The sequence below is a fragment of the Poecile atricapillus genome, chromosome 10 (assembly GCF_030490865.1).
Source record: "Poecile atricapillus isolate bPoeAtr1 chromosome 10, bPoeAtr1.hap1, whole genome shotgun sequence".
Classification (NCBI taxonomy): domain Eukaryota; kingdom Metazoa; phylum Chordata; class Aves; order Passeriformes; family Paridae; genus Poecile; species Poecile atricapillus.
The window spans coordinates 8,466,500-8,484,499 of NC_081258.1; the positions used below are offsets into that span (position 1 = coordinate 8,466,500).

At 39.2% G+C, this 18,000-nt stretch overlaps 2 protein-coding genes across 6 annotated transcripts in view; one reads left to right on the plus strand and one right to left on the minus strand.

The window, feature by feature from the left end:
• ITFG1 (integrin alpha FG-GAP repeat containing 1) overlaps positions 1-10,840 on the minus strand; it is a 70,725-nt gene extending 59,885 nt beyond the window's left edge. Inside the window, exons 1-6 of one of the 2 annotated variants that reach the window (XM_058846335.1) lie at positions 10,779-10,840; positions 6,888-6,960; positions 5,339-5,484; positions 3,625-3,682; positions 2,950-3,024; positions 393-487 (exon numbers count right to left, since the gene is read on the minus strand). In XM_058846335.1, coding sequence (XP_058702318.1) covers positions 393-487; positions 2,950-3,024; positions 3,625-3,682; positions 5,339-5,484; positions 6,888-6,892 — 379 coding nt within the window. In that variant the 5' untranslated portion in view covers positions 6,893-6,960; positions 10,779-10,840. Of the gene's footprint in view, positions 1-392; positions 488-2,949; positions 3,025-3,624; positions 3,683-5,338; positions 5,485-6,887; positions 6,961-10,292; positions 10,483-10,778 lie in introns of those variants that run through there. The other variant, XM_058846336.1, reaches the window with a different exon arrangement.
• PHKB (phosphorylase kinase regulatory subunit beta) overlaps positions 10,561-18,000 on the plus strand; it is a 68,746-nt gene continuing 61,306 nt past the window's right edge. Inside the window, exons 1-2 of one of the 4 annotated variants that reach the window (XM_058846332.1) lie at positions 10,590-10,717; positions 13,138-13,232. In XM_058846332.1, the coding sequence (XP_058702315.1) occupies positions 13,178-13,232 (55 nt within the window). In that variant the 5' untranslated portion in view covers positions 10,590-10,717; positions 13,138-13,177. Of the gene's footprint in view, positions 10,718-13,137; positions 13,233-18,000 lie in introns of those variants that run through there. The other 3 variants (XM_058846331.1, XM_058846334.1, XM_058846333.1) reach the window with 3 other exon arrangements.

An 18,000-nucleotide genomic window follows, 5' to 3' on the forward strand; every position in this document is an offset into this window, starting at 1 on the left:
CAGTCTTAAAAACATTCTATTGAATCAGACTACCTAACTATTTCCAGACTCATGATGAAAAACTCCAGCCCTGATGCAGTTGCCATGAATACTACAGTACAGCATTGTGAAGAGCAGGAAACAACACTTCAAGGGTGGACACAGCATCATTCAGAACAAGCAGTAGTTATGATTATCATCAAGAAGTAGAAATTGCTATTAGGATATTTATTTTCAAAGTTGTTTTTTTTTAAACCCAGGATTTTCAAATTGTAGACATTAAAATTAAGTAATTAAAAAACCCAAATCAGACGTAGCAAAATCATATAATTACTGAAAGAAGTTGCAACACATGACATTGACACTTAGTGATAATTATTTTTAGGATGGTATTTAACACTTCTATGACTTACCAGCAGTGAAATCATTATTTAAATCTATAAAGGCATGAGAGTGTGGTATATACATTTTACTTTGAGTTTCCAGTGCAGGATGCCATGACAAGTTCCTACAGACAAGAATAAAAATACATTTTATCAATGTGTAAGGATGCTAATCATGTTAATATAGCTTCAAAAAACAGTGAAACTTTAAATAAAATGGGATAGAAAGTTTGTTCTCCAAATGCTAAGATAAAATTCCAACTTAGTTTACAATATACTAAGTAACTCCAGTAATTGCTTGCAAGGTTCTGTGAAGGATGATTCATAGCAAAGGGCTTCAGTTCTATTTCATTAATTTTCTAAAGCAACTTTTTTTGCACAGAACAGTGTCACTACCCACAAAGTTATAGTTAGTGCCAAGGCTCCAACTGTACTGCAAATCCTGAGACACTGATCCCTGTCCTTCCCAGTCTCCTCAAGCAGCTTTACTTCTGCAAGTACTTCTGGAATCTACTTTCTGATTAATAAATATGAGCAGAAGGGAGCACATGCTGTTAGAGCAGCTCATGGAAATACATTTTATTTCAGCTCACCTAAAAATCAACACATGAATTAAACTTTCACATTATGATGGACTACTAGCTAATTATGTAATTTCCCAAGCAGGTGATGTTTTTATTTATTTATTTATAAATACATATGCCTGCTGGCTTCTGTTCTAAAAATGGCTGAACTTCCAGCAAACCTCCCTATTAGCAGTGATTTGCAGTGCAACAAATCCTTCAAAAGTCCCAGTGGCTGAATCATCAGATATGTGACTTTCAGAACCCTTAACTAAAACACCCAGGAAAATCTCAGTGTGCACTATACGACAGCAGCAGAAATATTACTAGTACTAGCTGGGAACTACTTAATTTATTCCAGTGATTCTACATACATATTATTGAAGTCTTGATCTTCCTTGATTAATTTTATGGTAAGAAAATAAACAATATTTTGATTACTTTCCAGAGATCATAACTAAGTCTTAGAAATGTTAAAATGCATCACATAATTGTAAAGAAATAATTAAGTATTTTCTCTAGGTTTTTCTAGGTTCTCAGTCTTGAAGACTGCCAATGAAGTTAGCCATAGAGCTCTAGAATAAATCTTAAAACATTTTGGATTAAAATAGAAAAGTGCTTTTCTAAGCAGATGACAAAGCTGTTTTCCATGAACAAGACGTGGCTTATGCTATTACCTATAGCACTCAGTCTTATTTTGAGATATGATAAATAAGTTTATTTGTATCTTAAAGTTCCTGAATAATTTCTTCAACAAAATGAAACAAATCTTTCCCACTTTTCCATTTCTTCATAAGTGCATTCAATCTATTTTATATATAATCATTGCAAAGTGCTCAGAAACATCCTTGTGAATCTGAAATTTGTTTCATAAGCCACCAGTACAAACATGGTGATACAATTCAAGTTGGGATTAATGAACAAAACCACACTGCCAAGAAGGGTATAGCTTCCACTGACACACTCAAATGTTATTTATCCTAGGAAAGAAAAAGAGCCAGTTAGGAACTACAAGTATAGGGGTTTTTTATTTTCAAAGGACAGATGTAAAGTTCTTTGGCATCCTGCCCAATACTAGAGACATTGCTACTCTGTTTTTTGGTAACAGATTGGTTCTTCTGAGGCAGTAGAGACACAATCTTTCGTTATGCTTTGATTTCAGCATTCATATCCAAAACAGTTAAAAACAATCCTTTGCACAATCCTTGTTAAGCATTTAAGTATGCCATTATTTTTACTCCAGTATTTGATAACTGGTCCCATTCTAGAAATTTCAGGGCTAGCAGAAATTTTAATAATGAAACTTAGTCCCCTTTGCTGCAATTTTATCTCATAAGGCTTCAGTCAACTTCTATCTGCCTAAGACCGGCCTGAGGCACTCCTTAAGACAAAGGATGTGATACAGACATCACTTGTACGCATACTTGCTTTGTTACTTAGTCATCTCTGCTTTATGTCACTTCATAAATCTCTTCCCCTATATTTTCCTTAATATGTATCATTTAATACCCTTACATCCTGCACTTTTGATTTCCTATGATCCAATCTTCCCATTACAAATGATTTCTCAGACAGATGAGAATGTTATTTTTTTAAGTTTACCCCAAACACTTGCAGATTTTTTTTCTCCCATTCCTTTAACTAGAAGATCTGTTCCAGTAGTTCTCGCATCATCAACCAGAAAGCAGCTTTTGTACCACACAAGTTCTGTAACACAGATTAAAATACTGAATATCAAAAGTGTACTGAGCAAATGACACTATAACTTCTTGGAACCAATTGTTCCTATTTCTGATGTCTACTGTCAGTGGCTCCGTTTTCTCAGCTATCATGGAATGTCTACTTGACCTATAAAAATAACACTTTAAAGATCAGATGAAGAGTGTCACTGAATGTTTGCCACGGACAGAAAGAAGACTCACATCTGCACAGAAGAGTTAAACATAATCCTACACTTTAATGGGAAGCGGATGCACAATGCCCAAGTTACCGAAGCCACGCTGACCCTCGAGCCCTCAGCTTACCCGCCTAGCAGGATCTGCGGCTTGTTCGAGTCACTCGTGACACCAAACACATCAGGAATCAAGTCTCCATTAAAGCTGAAAATGGAACACAATGTCAGCACCACCTCAGCCACTACAGGAGTTCAAGCCACCTGCTCTTAAACTAATCTGTACTTGTACATTTTCCCACCGAGCCGTGAAGAACTCTCAGCTGTGAGTCCGCTCTGAGTTTTGGCTCGTGTCTTAGCTGCTGGTAGCAGGAAAGGTCTATCAGTGTTTCACACTCTGCCTGTGCTTTGGCTTTCCACATCTACTTCCCCTCCACTTTTGTTCAGCATTTCACACACAGGCAAGAACACCCTGAAAGGGATATTTGCTCATTTTGGTAAGCCAGTAAGGTTTTTGCTCTACAAAATTCACTGAGAAATGAATGGCTTTTTTTTCTGAATACTCAAGAGTACTGAAATGAAAGAAATTAAAAGATCATGTAGTTACTATTGCCAAGATAATATACAAGAATTGTAAAGATAACTATTTTGGTTCATCATCTTTTGTTAGACCAGCTGACATTACACAAACCACCCTGTTCTTAAAAGATAAAGAGCATGTGTTTCAAATTTTAGCATTAAAATATATTTAAGTTGCTCTTAGTTAACACTATAAATGTGGTTTTCTAAAAAAGTAGGTCATACTTACTCCATTACTAGAGGCTCATCATGAAAAGTCTTATTTAACACAGTTTTATGGTTAAGATCTGAAAACAGAAAACATTAACTTGACTCAGTTACCAATGTATTCTGACATTTGCATTTTCAACTAAGACATAATTCTTCTATTCATTTAAAACCATCAGTTTCATGATTAAAAAAAAAGCCACCACTTAATATAAAGAACTAAATAGCTTCCGGAGATTTTGCAGGAAAGGTGAGCTGCAATTAAAATACTGAAGGCTCCACTAAACTTCTGAACAAATTATTCTAAATAGATCTTCGTGAAACCTATTTCTGTGTTGGACTGCAATCACAGATACAGGAAAACTGAAACAGTTGGGATGAAGATAGGCTAAAAGTTTAACATTGTATGTTAGACTTCTGTTTAAGGTTTTGTCCCCGTAAAAAACATTCTTATACACACTGAGTATTTGAAATAATCAACAAAGGTATACTTTCTAAATGGGAACTGAGGATTAAATCCCAATCAGGTTATCACCTTAGACTTCACTTTTACTTGTAATCCAAACTCCTTGCCAGATTATTCCATTCCCCTCCTCTCTCCACAATGTTTCTCTTTATGATTTCCCCGTTTCATACAGAAGTCCCCTCCTACTGACTTGCCTGTCACACTTCCATTACCCACTGAGACATCCCATTCCTTGCCAGAGGCCTCAGCACATAACAACCACTGCCTGAATTTTTAACCTCTGACTCTTCCTCCAGGCCCCATATGCTCATTTGCATTTCCCCCAACACTTGGGGCTTTTTTCTGAAGCAAAACAGAGTAACTTAATCCAAGTCCTCATATTCTTCCCAATACTAGAGATACCAGCTATTCCCTTAATATTTGATTCACTGCACTTTTCCTGATTGCTTGTTTCAGCTCTGATTAAAGCTAGAAGCAATGGTGTCTGAGCCAAACTTGCCTCACCTGCAGCTATGCCTTAACACAGTTCCTCACAATAGTGATGATTCTTCAGTAGCTTTTGTAGATTAAAGAGTATTTTCTTTTGCTTATCTGCCCTTGTGCAAATCCTAAATTCTTCCCCAAACCCTTTCCTAGGGAAGTCAACAGAAAACAGAAGAGACCCCAAGAGTTCACACAATCCATGACTCCACCCAAAGACAGAATCAGCTATACCTTGAACACTGCTAAGAGACTCCTGAAAACTTAATTCTAAAGGTCTTGAAAACTTTCAGCAACAGAGACTCTAGAAACCTTTCTTCAAGTACCCACTTTAGTGTGTCACTATCTTTAAAGTGTCATTTAACATAGATATAATATTACTGCTGGTAGGTTGAAGTATGCTGTTTTGAAAGTTGACGCACTAAAGTTCATACCAGGTTCCCTGTGCATTTTAGACTGAAGATAAATCTTTTGAAATAGTCTTTGTGAAGCTGACATGCATGATGGGGAAGCCATGAGAAGCAGCTCTTCAGTTAATAGGTACTGCCAAATTAGAATAATGTTTGGTTATATCTGTTGCATAATATACTGCAAGCATTGTTCTCTTTCATTAATTATTGAACACAGTTTAATGGCACGATAATATATGGGTGTGAAGCTGAATAGCTGCTAATCCGTATTTTAGTTGTAAAAACAATCATTACACTGTAAAAATTAGTTATAACTTCTTGACAATTTTTTGAATTAAGAAGTCTAACAATCTTATTAAGAACCAGTCTCAGCAACTCACCTAATGTTTGGTTGTGTCCCCAGAAAATAAACACTGAAAGTTCATCTTTGCCATGACTTGGGGCCTGGGTAGTGAGGAGGACATCCATTTGGGAATCTCCATCATAATCTCCAGGAACTACACTGGTTATGGTGACACCGAGAGACCTGGAATTAAAAAAAAAGCCCCCACATGCAAATAATTGTAAAAAGAAGTGCATGAAAAAAGCATTTGTGTGGTCAAAGGCATGCCCAATTATTATTAGTTGGTCCAATGCAATCTTGTTCTTCAACAACCTGGTTTATGATGAAGTCCTCATCTATTGCAAAAGTATCTCAAAATCAGGCACCTGACAGGCTGTTTTTGTCTAAGGAAAATGCCATTTTAACTCTAAACTTCAGCTATCAGGCATTCTTCAGCCATATCCTGTTTGTTAATGCTATTTACACTTCATTAAATTCTCACATTTGCTGTAGAACCAGTCAACCAAAATGTGTTTCAGTGAGCAGGATCTTTTGGTTGCATTCCAAGAGCAAGAACATAAAGCAATAGGAGCTGTTCAAACAGCAGGAGTCAGGCACAGGTAGATTTTTTAAAAGAAAATGCCATTTCCTGCTACCTGCTGCCAGGTTTTACTAGTCCTTCCTACCTTTGTTTGCTCTATCTTTTTTTATTTGCTTACCTACTCAGACTCTGCTTTACACACACAAACACAGCTCACATTAAGCATTAAAAGCAGATAATTTCTAATGCATTAAACAAATCAGTTCCTTCCAAGACAGGAGGGAATAAGGAAAAATAAAAATACGTAGAATACAGAAGATGAAGCTGAGCTATAAAAGCAACTTAACTTTTAATAAACATAATACTATTGGTAAGCATTATTGATAAGCAATAATCATAATAGCATTACAGGATATTAAAGCTAGACAAATATATATCCACATAAACAGACTGGTTTACATTTATTAAAAACTGATGTTTCTTTGGAGGCCACATATAAACTTGAGAAAGGAACAGATCTCTACACAGAAATACCAGAACACCATTTTTCATATCTCTTCTAAATCAGATTATATTGCCTGGATTCCATTAGTAACTACAGCAAATGGATTAATTTCCCTGAAAACATGTCTTGGGATTGATACTAAAGCTACCCACCACATAGACCTATGTATGCCATGGAATGAGAGTTTGCTTCACTAGGAAATAAAATCCTGAAGCTCCAAATCAACTGCAAAAATATTTCAACAAATGGGTATTTTAAATACTAATCTGAGGACGAAACCTAAACCATAAATATTCCATAAGGGGTGGGAAGTCACACTTATTAGCTAACAACACGAATGACACAGCTCATCTCCACAAATTCTGTCATCTGACAAACAAAACAACAATGTATCAGGAAACTAATCAGGAAGTTGGTCAAAGAACTAGAGCTGTAAGGGCAAGCTGAACAACAAGTCAAAGAGGTAACAAGAGCACAGAATACTGCAGGCAGCTCCCACTGAGTGCAGAGAGGCACTTTCAAGGAAAACAGGCCATAGCAGCATTGAATATCCATACTTACTTCATTGGTAGCTTAACACGGGGCTTAAAGTAGGGTTCCTTCTGGTCAGCCAAAAAGATCACCAACTCATTTCCTGCCAAGGCAAGCAAGACCATGAGCAAGAGAGGAAGACTGAAAATGGCTTATATACAAACCCAATATTTAAACAACTCTGCCACAAATGATCATTCCCCACAGCAGCAAGAACTTTGAAAGATATCTCATACCACTACTTCCTCCTCATCCAAAAGGAAGCAAAAGGAGCACTTCAACACAATTTAAAGTCAGTTGCATCTCAAAGGAATGCTAATATCACAAATCTTCTTTGGAGGTTTAGTGTTAGAACTTTTTCTCTGTTATTTTTACCACATTGCTTAAAATAAAACTTTCTGTAATGAATTAAAAAATATTACACATGGAAAAGTAATAGGCAGCAGTTCCACAAAACTAATTAAAGCTTAAAAGCTAACTCAAATTCTTTTAATACTGTATCTCACATAGCAAGATCTGATACTGCTTTCCCACATCAGCTGACCAAAGCACTTTAAAGGAAACTCAGAATTTACTTGGTTCCCTGCAGTGTCTCCTCATTCCGAGGCAATGGTACAAGTATCATTTCATTACTTTGGGACAATCGAAATAAATGCTCATATTTTATGTTGCAGAAATAACTGAAATTCAGGGAAGAAAAGAGGAACTTTAATCTCAATGATGAAATAAAATTTTCAGTCAGTAAACTACAACACACAGGCACTTACCTCTCTAAGTAAAACATAGCTCACAGTGCAACAACTGTATTTTTTTTTCTTTCCTTCACTCTCCAATAAATCCAGCTGTAGCACCAGAAAATCTAAGGCTCCAAACTTGAGCTAGTAGAGTACTTTTTAAGAGAATTATTTTGTGGCAGAGTTCACAGCTGTGAAATAGCAGACAATACAAGGCTCCTAACCATGAAACAAAAGGCACTTGCCACAAACCTCTTGAAGAGAAGGAGAATCCACCACCGAATGAGTAAATGAACAGGAGCCCTTCCAGAGAGGCCAGGGAGACCAGCACAGGCCCACCTGGCAGAGTAATAATGCTGCCTGAGCTGCAGCACACATCCCTGGTGAGGGAAAGGCCTGGCACAGGCACGGGGCAGGGCTGGGGCTGCCTCAGCTTTGGACAGCACACCTGGGAGCTGCCTGCTGGACCTGGAATTCCCATTTCACACCACAGGCCCTCACCTGCCTTTTTATCAGCTATTTGGTAAAGCAGTGGCCAGGCTGAAGAAGCAAAGGTATAAATGTTTACATGTACCAGGTTCCGAGTTAGTTGCAACACTGAGAAATGAGATCTTTTGGTCATTAAAGACAGAGATATAAAAATTTCAGCTCAGTGCTCATCAGCAGTCAAAACAAATTAACTATTAAAAATTAGTACAGGACCAGAAAACAGAGTCACTATGCCACGACAACCAATCCTAAATGCTGTTTGCAGTTCTGTATTACTGTTCTGTATAGTATATATACGAGACCAGTAAGAAAAAAACCAGTGCATCGCTGGGTGTGAAAAACAGGAACAGTTTCTATACAAATAACAATTATGTAGAATAGAGGTCTTCAGGCTGAGTATCTGTGTATATATACACACACATATATATGTATGTATATATGAAATAAATACCACAGAAGTTTCCCAAATTCCCCAGTGAAGTGCAGCAGGTGAACAGGGGAATGTTCACTCACTGCCCTGTACTACCAGCAGAGGCATCAAGCATAACCAGAAGCTGGTACATGAAACAAGCAACCAGCATGAGCTTCCCCACTGACCTGTTACATGCACAGACTCACAAAACAGGTAAGCGTATGCACAGTTCCATTTATTTGTATATTCTGAGTTTCAAAGTGTGACTAAACCCAGGGTCCACCAGTACTTTTGAACTGGTCTTGCAACAGGATACTTCTGGATCTGGATTATCCCTTACATTCAGTGAGTTTACTATTTCTTACAAAGGTATGAGCACAATCTGATTTTCTTTTACGTATCTGAGCATATGGAACATTACTCTCATTCAACTGAAGTAATGCAAGATCAGAAAAATAAAATATAAATAAAAATAAAATATATCCAGCAAAACTCCCAACACATCATCCCCATTTCCTTATTAAGGGTCAGCATTATTAGGACTGGGCTACTTTACAGACCCTGCTCCTCAGAGTCTCGTGTCATCTCCAGTGCTCACTTCCTCATGCTGTTTACAATTGGCTGCCTTTTATCCCAACATTTAGAACTAATACCTTTTGTTTTGAGAGTATTCTGTAGTTACTTTTCATCAAGACTTAAGTTATGGAAAGTAATGTTTTCAACTACATTACTTCAAGCTTATTTTTACAGTAAGCATCACACAGGAAAATGATTTCTCAAGCTGCTAGGGAGACACAAAGAAATCATGAATCTTGTTTCTGAAACTTATAACTATTCACATTTTTATATGCACTCATCTGAAAGATAAAAAATTAAAATTAAATCTCTTATCATGGACATTAATTTTAAACCTGACCATTTTTTCAGTAGATGAGGCAGTGGAGCATTTCCAGGGAGCCATGCATTTCAATAACTCAACTAGATGGGAAAGTCACTCATGCTTTACCAAAGCTACTTAGGAAAACATTTCTCAGATTGAAGGAATAAAAAAGGTGAATCTGAGAATAAATTTACTATCTTAATGTGCTTCAAGAAAGTAAAATAAACCAAGATTAATGTCTGGAAATAACACTGACCACTGAAAATAACCCCTGATTTGAAGTCTCCCCATATCTGAAGCCTTAAGAGAAACTTGTGGCAGGTGACAGCTGTAACAAATTTCTCTACCCTGACACTAGCATAATGTTCAAAGCAGGATAATGTGCAATTTTTCCTCCACATCTGTGAAATGTTCATCTTTGTTTCCAAAACTATTGTGAAAGCAAGAACAAAACAACAATTTGTGACCATTGTAGTTGTAGAATGAAGTCTCTAAATTATTTCACAACCATAAATTCAACTTTAAAGAAAAGCGCGCCCTATATGAACCATTCTAGTGCAAACTGAGTACCGTACTCCACACAGGAAATACCTGGGGAGCAAGGCAAGCGTCAGCTCCATCCTGCAAACAACGTTGTGCTCACCGAGCCGGCCCTCGGTGCCGCAGCCCCGGGCACCCAGGCCGTGCCCGGGGCGAGAGCGAGCACCCGGTAACCCCGAGATGGCCGGGGATGGCGGGGACCGGCGAGCCCATCTCCTCTCCCGGCCGGGCAGCCCCGGGCCCGCGGCAGCCCCGGGCCCGCTGCCCCCCACGGGCGGAACCGGGGCTGTTCCCCCCTTGCGCTGCGAGGGCCCGAGGAGCCCGGCTCCCACCGCCTGCGCCCCCAGAGCCCCCGGGCCTGCCGCCGGCCCCGCGCTCACCGCCGCGCAGCACGAACAGGTCCGTCTGCTTGTCCGAGTTGAAGTCGCCGAAGGCCGCCAGGGTCCCGCGGGCCTCGGGCCCGAAGAGCTGAGCGGTCACATTCTGCAGGGCGCTGGCGGGCCCCGCCAGGGCCAGCAGGGCCAGGAGCAGCAGCGGGGCCAGCGGCGGGCACGGCCCGCGGGCCCCCATGGCGCTCGGCCTCGCCCCGCCCGCGCTCTGACGGCAGCGCGGGGCGGGCCGGCCGCGGTTTGCGGCAGCGGCGCGGAGCCTGCGCGAGCGCTTTACGGCGGGAGCCAGGCAGGGCCCGCTCGGCGCCCCGCTGCCAGCGCCGCGGCGCCCCGGGACCGCTCCGCCATGGCGGCGACTCACATGGCTGACGTGAGCTGGAAGATGCTGGAGCTGCGCGCTCGCTCCAAACGCTCAGGTCTGACCTCTTGGCTTGCCCGGGAGGAGCTCCGGGGATCCCTCTGCCTCCCATCACTCACCGCTCCCGCACTCCCTGCCCCGCTCCCGGCCCGGCCCGGGGCTGTTTCCCCGTCCCCGCCGTGTCTCTGGCGCTGCCCGGGACGCCCGGGGGAGGCGGCCCCGCGCCCTTGGCGGGCACGGCCCCCGGTGCCGCTGAGGTGTCACCTGTGCCCGCCCCGCAGAGGCAGCTCGCCTGGCGGCTGTAGCACCGCTCTTGTACCAGGTGCTGCGGGTGTGGAGCCCATGAAGTGTTTAGAGGAAAGTACCGGCTTTTGCCGGGTTTCTCTTAGGTAAAGGTAACAGTTCTACAGACTGCGCATTATCCTGTTCTAAACATGGACTGTGGGGCAGCTACGGTCTGGCCTAAACCAAAGGGAGATTTTGCCGAGTTAGCCTGAATTTCTGAACTTAAAAAAACTTGGGGTTTGAATTTTATTTTTTTAAAAAAGTAAAATACAGTCATAGTAGGAGTTTAATTGTTCTAACGGGAAAAGTTTAGTTTTAACGGAAGAAGATCCCTGTGTTTATTTATATGCCATACATGCTTGTAAAACTCAGTTGTTACTTGCATGTTTGGTTTGTTATATTTTGTTAATAACCGATCAGACAGTGTGAGACCAAAACGGGGCTTTATGAAGGCTCTAAAGAACTGATCGTTAAAAGACTGGTCAGATTAATTTGGCTTTAAAAGTTCAGTTTATGTACAGCTGGCTTGGCAAATCGCACGATGGGAGTGCCCGCTCAAGGAGCTGTTGTGTTGCTGGATTGCTCGGGCTGTGAGCTGGAGGGGGATGGACAAAGGGAGCCCTGGAGCTCTGCAAAGCCGGGCAGAGTTCGGGTGAATCCCGGGTCTCAGGGCAGCACACGAACTTTGGGAATCCCCTGCAGGGTGAGGCCTCTGTCTGCAGGAGACATTTGATGGTTTCAAACACTTCACTTTTTCTTAACTGCTGCTGCTGCCTGTTACTTTTTTGTTAAACGGATAAAGAATTGTCTTTTGAGCAATCATAGATTGTTTTTGTAGTTCACTTCCTTCTTTCCCAGTTCATACGGATTTTGTCCAGAGATTGTCTAGAGATTTGTTCATGGCATTTTATATAACAACTGAAGAGATTTTCTCAAGAAATAAACATTATTTTAGTTGAAAAGTTTTTCTGATAAAAAAGTTGATTTAAAAATCAAATTTTATTTAATCTGTTTCAGGTAACTTTAATATCTAAAAATAAAAATAATGTTCTTATATTTCAAGTTTACTACTGCATCTTTATGTTGAAATTTCTGTAACTTCAGAGCTTTTTTCTTCCTTCCTGGCCCTGTCTGAAGGAGACATGGTTGGAATTATCATAAAAAGTGACTGAAAGTCCCCCACATGTTTCTGCTTTGGCTGAGGCTTGTGCTGGGTCTCAGCTGACAAACAGCACTGTTTTGTTTGGTTTGGAATTTTTTTTACTAGTGTGCTCCTTGGAGTAAGATGTAGTAAACATGGAGTATAGACGCACGTGCCTGAAATGCACCAGTGACTCATGTTTTATAGCCTGCAGCAATGGATCATGTAAGACTCAATCCTGTAGGAGGTAATTTGTATCCTCATGTTTATATGTATTAAATTATGAATTTCTTTTTTTTTCCAGTAAGACCAAATTTTATTCAGAAATTTTCATTTCCCTTCCTGAAGCAATAGAATACTTCATGCTAAAGTACTAAAACAATTTCACTTGTTGCTACTCTGATTAGGAGCATATTCTAAAGATAGTAGTTGAATAGTCTAAAGTCCCTGAAATTTTTCTTACTTTAAAAGACATAAACTTTAAAGATTTGGAAAAACTTGTCATCATAATTACAGACACATTTTTCCTGTTGTATATTCCAGAGTGGGAGATGTTCTGCCTCTAATAACTGAGATATTCAGTGCCATAAGTAATGTGCATGACCGCAAGAAACATCCTGGTGTAGATTTCACATGGGATGAATGCAGCACTATGCATAAGCAGAGTTTTAGCTCCTTATCATTAATGTTATTTTAGTGTGCACTAGTTAAATCAGTGTTTCTATTTCATCTTGAAATATATTAGATTGTATTTATCACCTTTTGGTGTTTGTAGCAAGTTTCCTATTGAATAACAAAGCTCGTGTCAAATATCCAAAAGATGAATTTTTTGTAAACTGTGTCCTTTTACTCAGATAGAGTAAACTACTAAGTTTTATGGAAGTAAAAGCAAAATAAAACCAAGAGGTCAGTGTAGAAGAAGGAAACATAAGATGTAATGAAAGTTTGTGCTGTGCACTCTGTTGTGTTAATAACTCCACTAACATTGCTTTCACTTAATTTAATGCTGATTGCCTTTAACATTTACTAAACAGTTTTGAAAATTACTGTAGCTTAGCCTGAGACGTTTGTGATTAGCTGCACCAATTTGAAATGGCCAATTTGGATGATGACAGAGCCTCCTCTGCGTATGCTTTTTTAAAATTTGGTAAGTGTGCAGTTCTGTGTTTTGTTTTTGTTTGTGGCTATTTAATTCAACAAAAATAATTGTGTGTTTTGTTTCATGCTCTGTTCTGTGTTAGATTTTTACATGTTTTATGTACATAGAACTTAAAAATTTAAACTCTTTCAGTAAAAATTTCTGAAAATTGTAATTTACTTAGATTGAAATCTACTGTCAAATCTTCCTGGTTTGTTTGTTTAGAATTCCTGTCAGTATCCCTCAGTGCAACCATCTCTGAACTCAAATTTCTCTTTTAAGATGGCAGTCATGTGAAAGGTGCCTTAAGAATGCTGTTTGCAATTGACTCCTAAAAAGCCCCAACGTGACTGGTTTAGAGAGAAGTAAAATTTCCCATTAGTCAGTCACTGGTTACAAAGTTTGACATTTGGAAATTAAGTGGAAGCAAAGTAAAACCCCCTGGCACAGCTTCTCCTCAGGTACAGCAGAAGCTAGAATGTATGAAGTTGTCAAGACCATTACTGTGTATTTTGAAGGGAGTTTGACTGGCATGAGATGTATTCATATGTGACTCTCTGTGATTGGGGAAAACTCTTGTGTAGTCCTTGTTGAAACACAGTAGCAGTAAAAGTGCTGGTGAGAGTGACCAGGTAAGGGGACACAGCTGGCTGGGTCAGACTCCTCTGCTCTGCCTGTGGCTTTTCAGTTTTGCCACTCTGACTATCAAACAATGTGATGTGTTTACAGTGTAAAAAAAAAAAAATTAAAAAAATTCCTCTTTCCTTATTATTGTATAGATACTTGTTTCTCTTGTTAAGGTGCAAAATAAACATTTTTAGTAGTTTTAACATCTATTGTTTTGAATTCTCAGAAATGGCAGTGCCTGCCTTGAATATCCTGAATGGTTTCCTGCCTTGCTTGTAGCATTTACAAGGCTTGTGTGGTAGACTTTGGCATTTTGGTTATGTGAAGCTCCTGTGTACTGGCATGATGGTCAGTATTTTATTTCTGGTGTGCAGTAGTTTTTGTGTTGTTAGTTACTGTAAATCCTGAAATCAGTCATTTCCATTAAGCATAATGTACTGACAGAGAACTACCTTCAGTTGATTTGGAAATAGAGAAAGGACAAAATAAACTGGTGTGTATTTTTTTCTTTTTCCTCTCTGGTGACCAGTGACAGGACCTGAGGAAATGGCTGGAGCAGTGTCAGGGGAGGTTTAGGTTGGATATTAGAAAGAAGCTCTTTGCCCAGAGGGTGGCTGGGCACTGAAGGGGCTCCCCAGGACAGTGGGCACAGCGCCAAACCTGACACAGCTCAGGAAGAGTTTGGACAGTGCTCTCAGGCACAGGCTGACATTTTGGGCTTGTTCTGTGCAAGGCCAGGAGTTGGACCTTGACAATCCTTGTGGGTCCCTTCCAAATCAGGATATTCTTTGATTCTGTGAAGTATTAGCCGAATTACTTGCACAGTATAACACATGACTTTTCTTGATAAATGATAGTTTATAAGCTTTGTCACTTCAATGCTATTTAAATGAAACTATTACAAGATTTTACTCATTTTTACCCCTTTGTTATTGTCACTCAACCAAGGTAACAATTCATACCTTTTGCTTACTTCTACTATGTATTCAGGTAGAGGAATACTTTAATACTTTTTCTGTCTTCCTCTCCAAACCCTTCTCCTGGTGTTTCTTTACCCTGTTTTGTAGAACAGTTCAGTCTGGAAGGGTTGTCAGGGTGTCACCTACTCCAGCCTCTTGCTCAAAGCAGGATCAACTGTGAGATCCTTGTTTCCTCCTGTACACAGTGATTAAAAATCCCCATGAGATGTCTTTTCTTAAACTTTGCTGTGAGTAGAAATAAAATCCTCTTTGGTCCCAATGACTCCTGTAATGTGAAGCTGTCACTGCCCTTACTAATGCTGGGTAATGAAGGTTACAGAGATCTGAGGTCCAGAGCTTGCCTCTGTCTCAAGTGTTTGATTGTGTCCAGACCAAGTGTCACAATAAAGGCTGTGGTCAGTTTTCATTCTTACCAAATCTACAAAGAGATCTTGTATTCTCAGCTTTTTTCCCTTTTGGCCTGATTTAATTATGCAAACCAATGTTTTCTTTTGTTTTTCTGGCATGTGAAATGTTGGAAATACAGTTTTTTCCTTGTTGCATTTGTTTGGGATTAACCTGGTGGAAGTGTTTCTTTATACCAATTCTGTACTTTAAAAAATTTGAATAAACGATCCTTGTTGAAATATACAAGTCTTTATCCATAGATTTGGTACAGAGTTCCATTCTAATCCCTATTTTTCTTTAATATCCACAATTACTGCCACCTTCAAGGATGTGTGTGTGTCCAAAGCTTCCGTGTATACAAATTTGGGAGCAGAGCTGTTTTAAAGCCATTTTGGCCATAGCTTCTGAATCCAAACATCTGGACCATTCATATATCTTCCCTGAAGAGCAGTTAATGCTAATCTCAGGTACAACTGGAATAAAAATGAGGTTGGTGGGAAAGTACCTTAACATCAGGATGACATAATATTTTCAGCGTCCAGAAGTTGTATGTACATAGGATTGAAATTTCTTCCTGTTCTCTGTTACTTTGAAAGGAATCTCTATAATTTTTAGTAATTATTCAGCTTGAAAAGTGTGAAATCATATTACTCTGGGACCTGTAAATGGTAGGAAATGAAAGGGGATTAGTTTTCCTTCAGATTATGCATTTAGGGCATTTAGTCAGTGCAGTGTCTGAAGACAAACAGGGATTTAATTGGACCTTGGGATCAAGATGTTGAGTGTTCTCTTACCAGACAATAATTATATTAACACAGGAAGTGACACTTTGATTTTTCTATCAGTTTTTTACTGATTTTGAAGTAGGTACTGCCTGCAGCAGTGCACTTGTGGTGTAAGGAAATAATGGGCACACTTCATTCTTTGTTGAAGAAAAGCTGAACTCCCAGATACCTTATTTAAATATTGTATGGGGTTGTTACAGCACTAGACAGCGGAAGAAATAGTAAATCAACAAAATAGGTTTTTGTGTTCTTCCTCGCATACCTACTTATTTACCAAAATAAAATTCACACTGTATGGTTAGAATAAAGCAATGTATTTATGAAAAACAGTATTTAAAATTAATGTCCTCATTCTGTTTCTTCTGAATGCTGCTGTACAAACCGAGACCTCCAGGGTCTGATTTGCATATGTCACTCTATTATGTTTAGAGTGCTGCAGTCTTGCTGTTGTCAGCTCTTTAAAATTATTTTTTTTTAGTTTGAAAACCTATTTTAAATATGTAATTGAAAATAGTTTTCTATGACATGTTTTTATCTTGCTGATATGAACTCAAATAGATTTTGGATGAGACTGTAGACAGGCTTTTTTTTTTAGCCATCCTTAAAATAGGTTCCTCTGCGGTATGGGCTCTCTCCAAAAGCACAAGGAGGGAGCAGCTTCGTGTTTGTCCTGACTTCTTTGCTTTGATTAAGTTGTGATAGTAATGAAATGTAATTTACCGCATGATTTCTCCAGGAGAATGCCGTAGACACCCAAGCAAAACATAAACTATATAGATACTGATAAGGAATTAATGAGGAATATGTGGAAAACTTGGATTTAAACAAGTTCTCCTCCTTGTAGTAGGAGTAATTTTAGGGAATACTTCAAGAGCATAAAACTTTATTTTTTGTCAGTTTTTCAAACTTTGAATTAAATTTACCTTTCTTCCCCATCAGCAGTCTACTCTGACAGTTCTACTCTATTTCTATTAAAGTTTAAAACATCCAGAATAATGTAATTTGTAGATGGTGGTGTTTTGACATTTTCATGCTCACTTTTCTGTTTAATCGTATTTCTGCACAAAGTTGAAATCTTTGAATGCTCTGAAATTGAAGAATATGCTTGCTTTTTGTTCTTGATACCTTTGTTTTGTTTCTCTGTTGGCCACAGAGGGTCACAGATTGTCTGGTAAGTATTTGAATTAGAACAATTTTAGTTCAGGACTTTTGACTTGTATGTGCCTGTGGTTGCTCAGCTGTGTGTCCTGGGGGTTAGCAGCCTGCAGGAAGTGGACATTCTGAACCTGTTTCACACACAAAGGATGGTGGATATGCATATGATATTCAGCTAGCTAATCTAACAGTTAGAATCATTATTTTGCCTTTGAAAATCTAGTGAGTGAATTTCTCATAAATTTGCTGTTCTTTATGCACTGACTTCCTGAAGACTTTTTTCTTTTGTGTATTCTGTCCTTTTACTACAGCGCTGTACAAAATTACAGTTACTGCAGCTCACTGTATTGTGTGCTTTTGCAAGATAACTGAATTAATTGTAAAACAGGATAAACTATGAATCATTTAATGGACAGGGATTTGTAAGCCAAAAGAAGTAGAAAAACAAAATAGCTTTCAGAAATGGCTTTAAATTGGTTCAGAATGCTCATTATTTATTTATTTGTTTCTTTAAATAGAAAATACAAAAGCTGTGATATGTTACAACTTTTCCTTTTCCATTACAGAGTAATTTAATTTCTTTTGACTGTGATTTTTTAGGCCACTCGGATAAACTGGGTTCTCTGTGCTTCCCTTTCAGGCCCTTTCCCACATGCAGGTGTTTATTTCTAATTTAACCTCTCCCAATGAAGAAAGGCTGTAGGGGAAGCTCAGATGGGTTGGGAAGCATCATCAGGATGTCCAAGCAGAGCAGACACCCAGGGGTGGGGTGGGGTGGGGTTTTTTTCGCTCCGGTTCTTGCAAAGCAAAGGTAATACTAACTTGGGGTGAGGTTTGTATTCC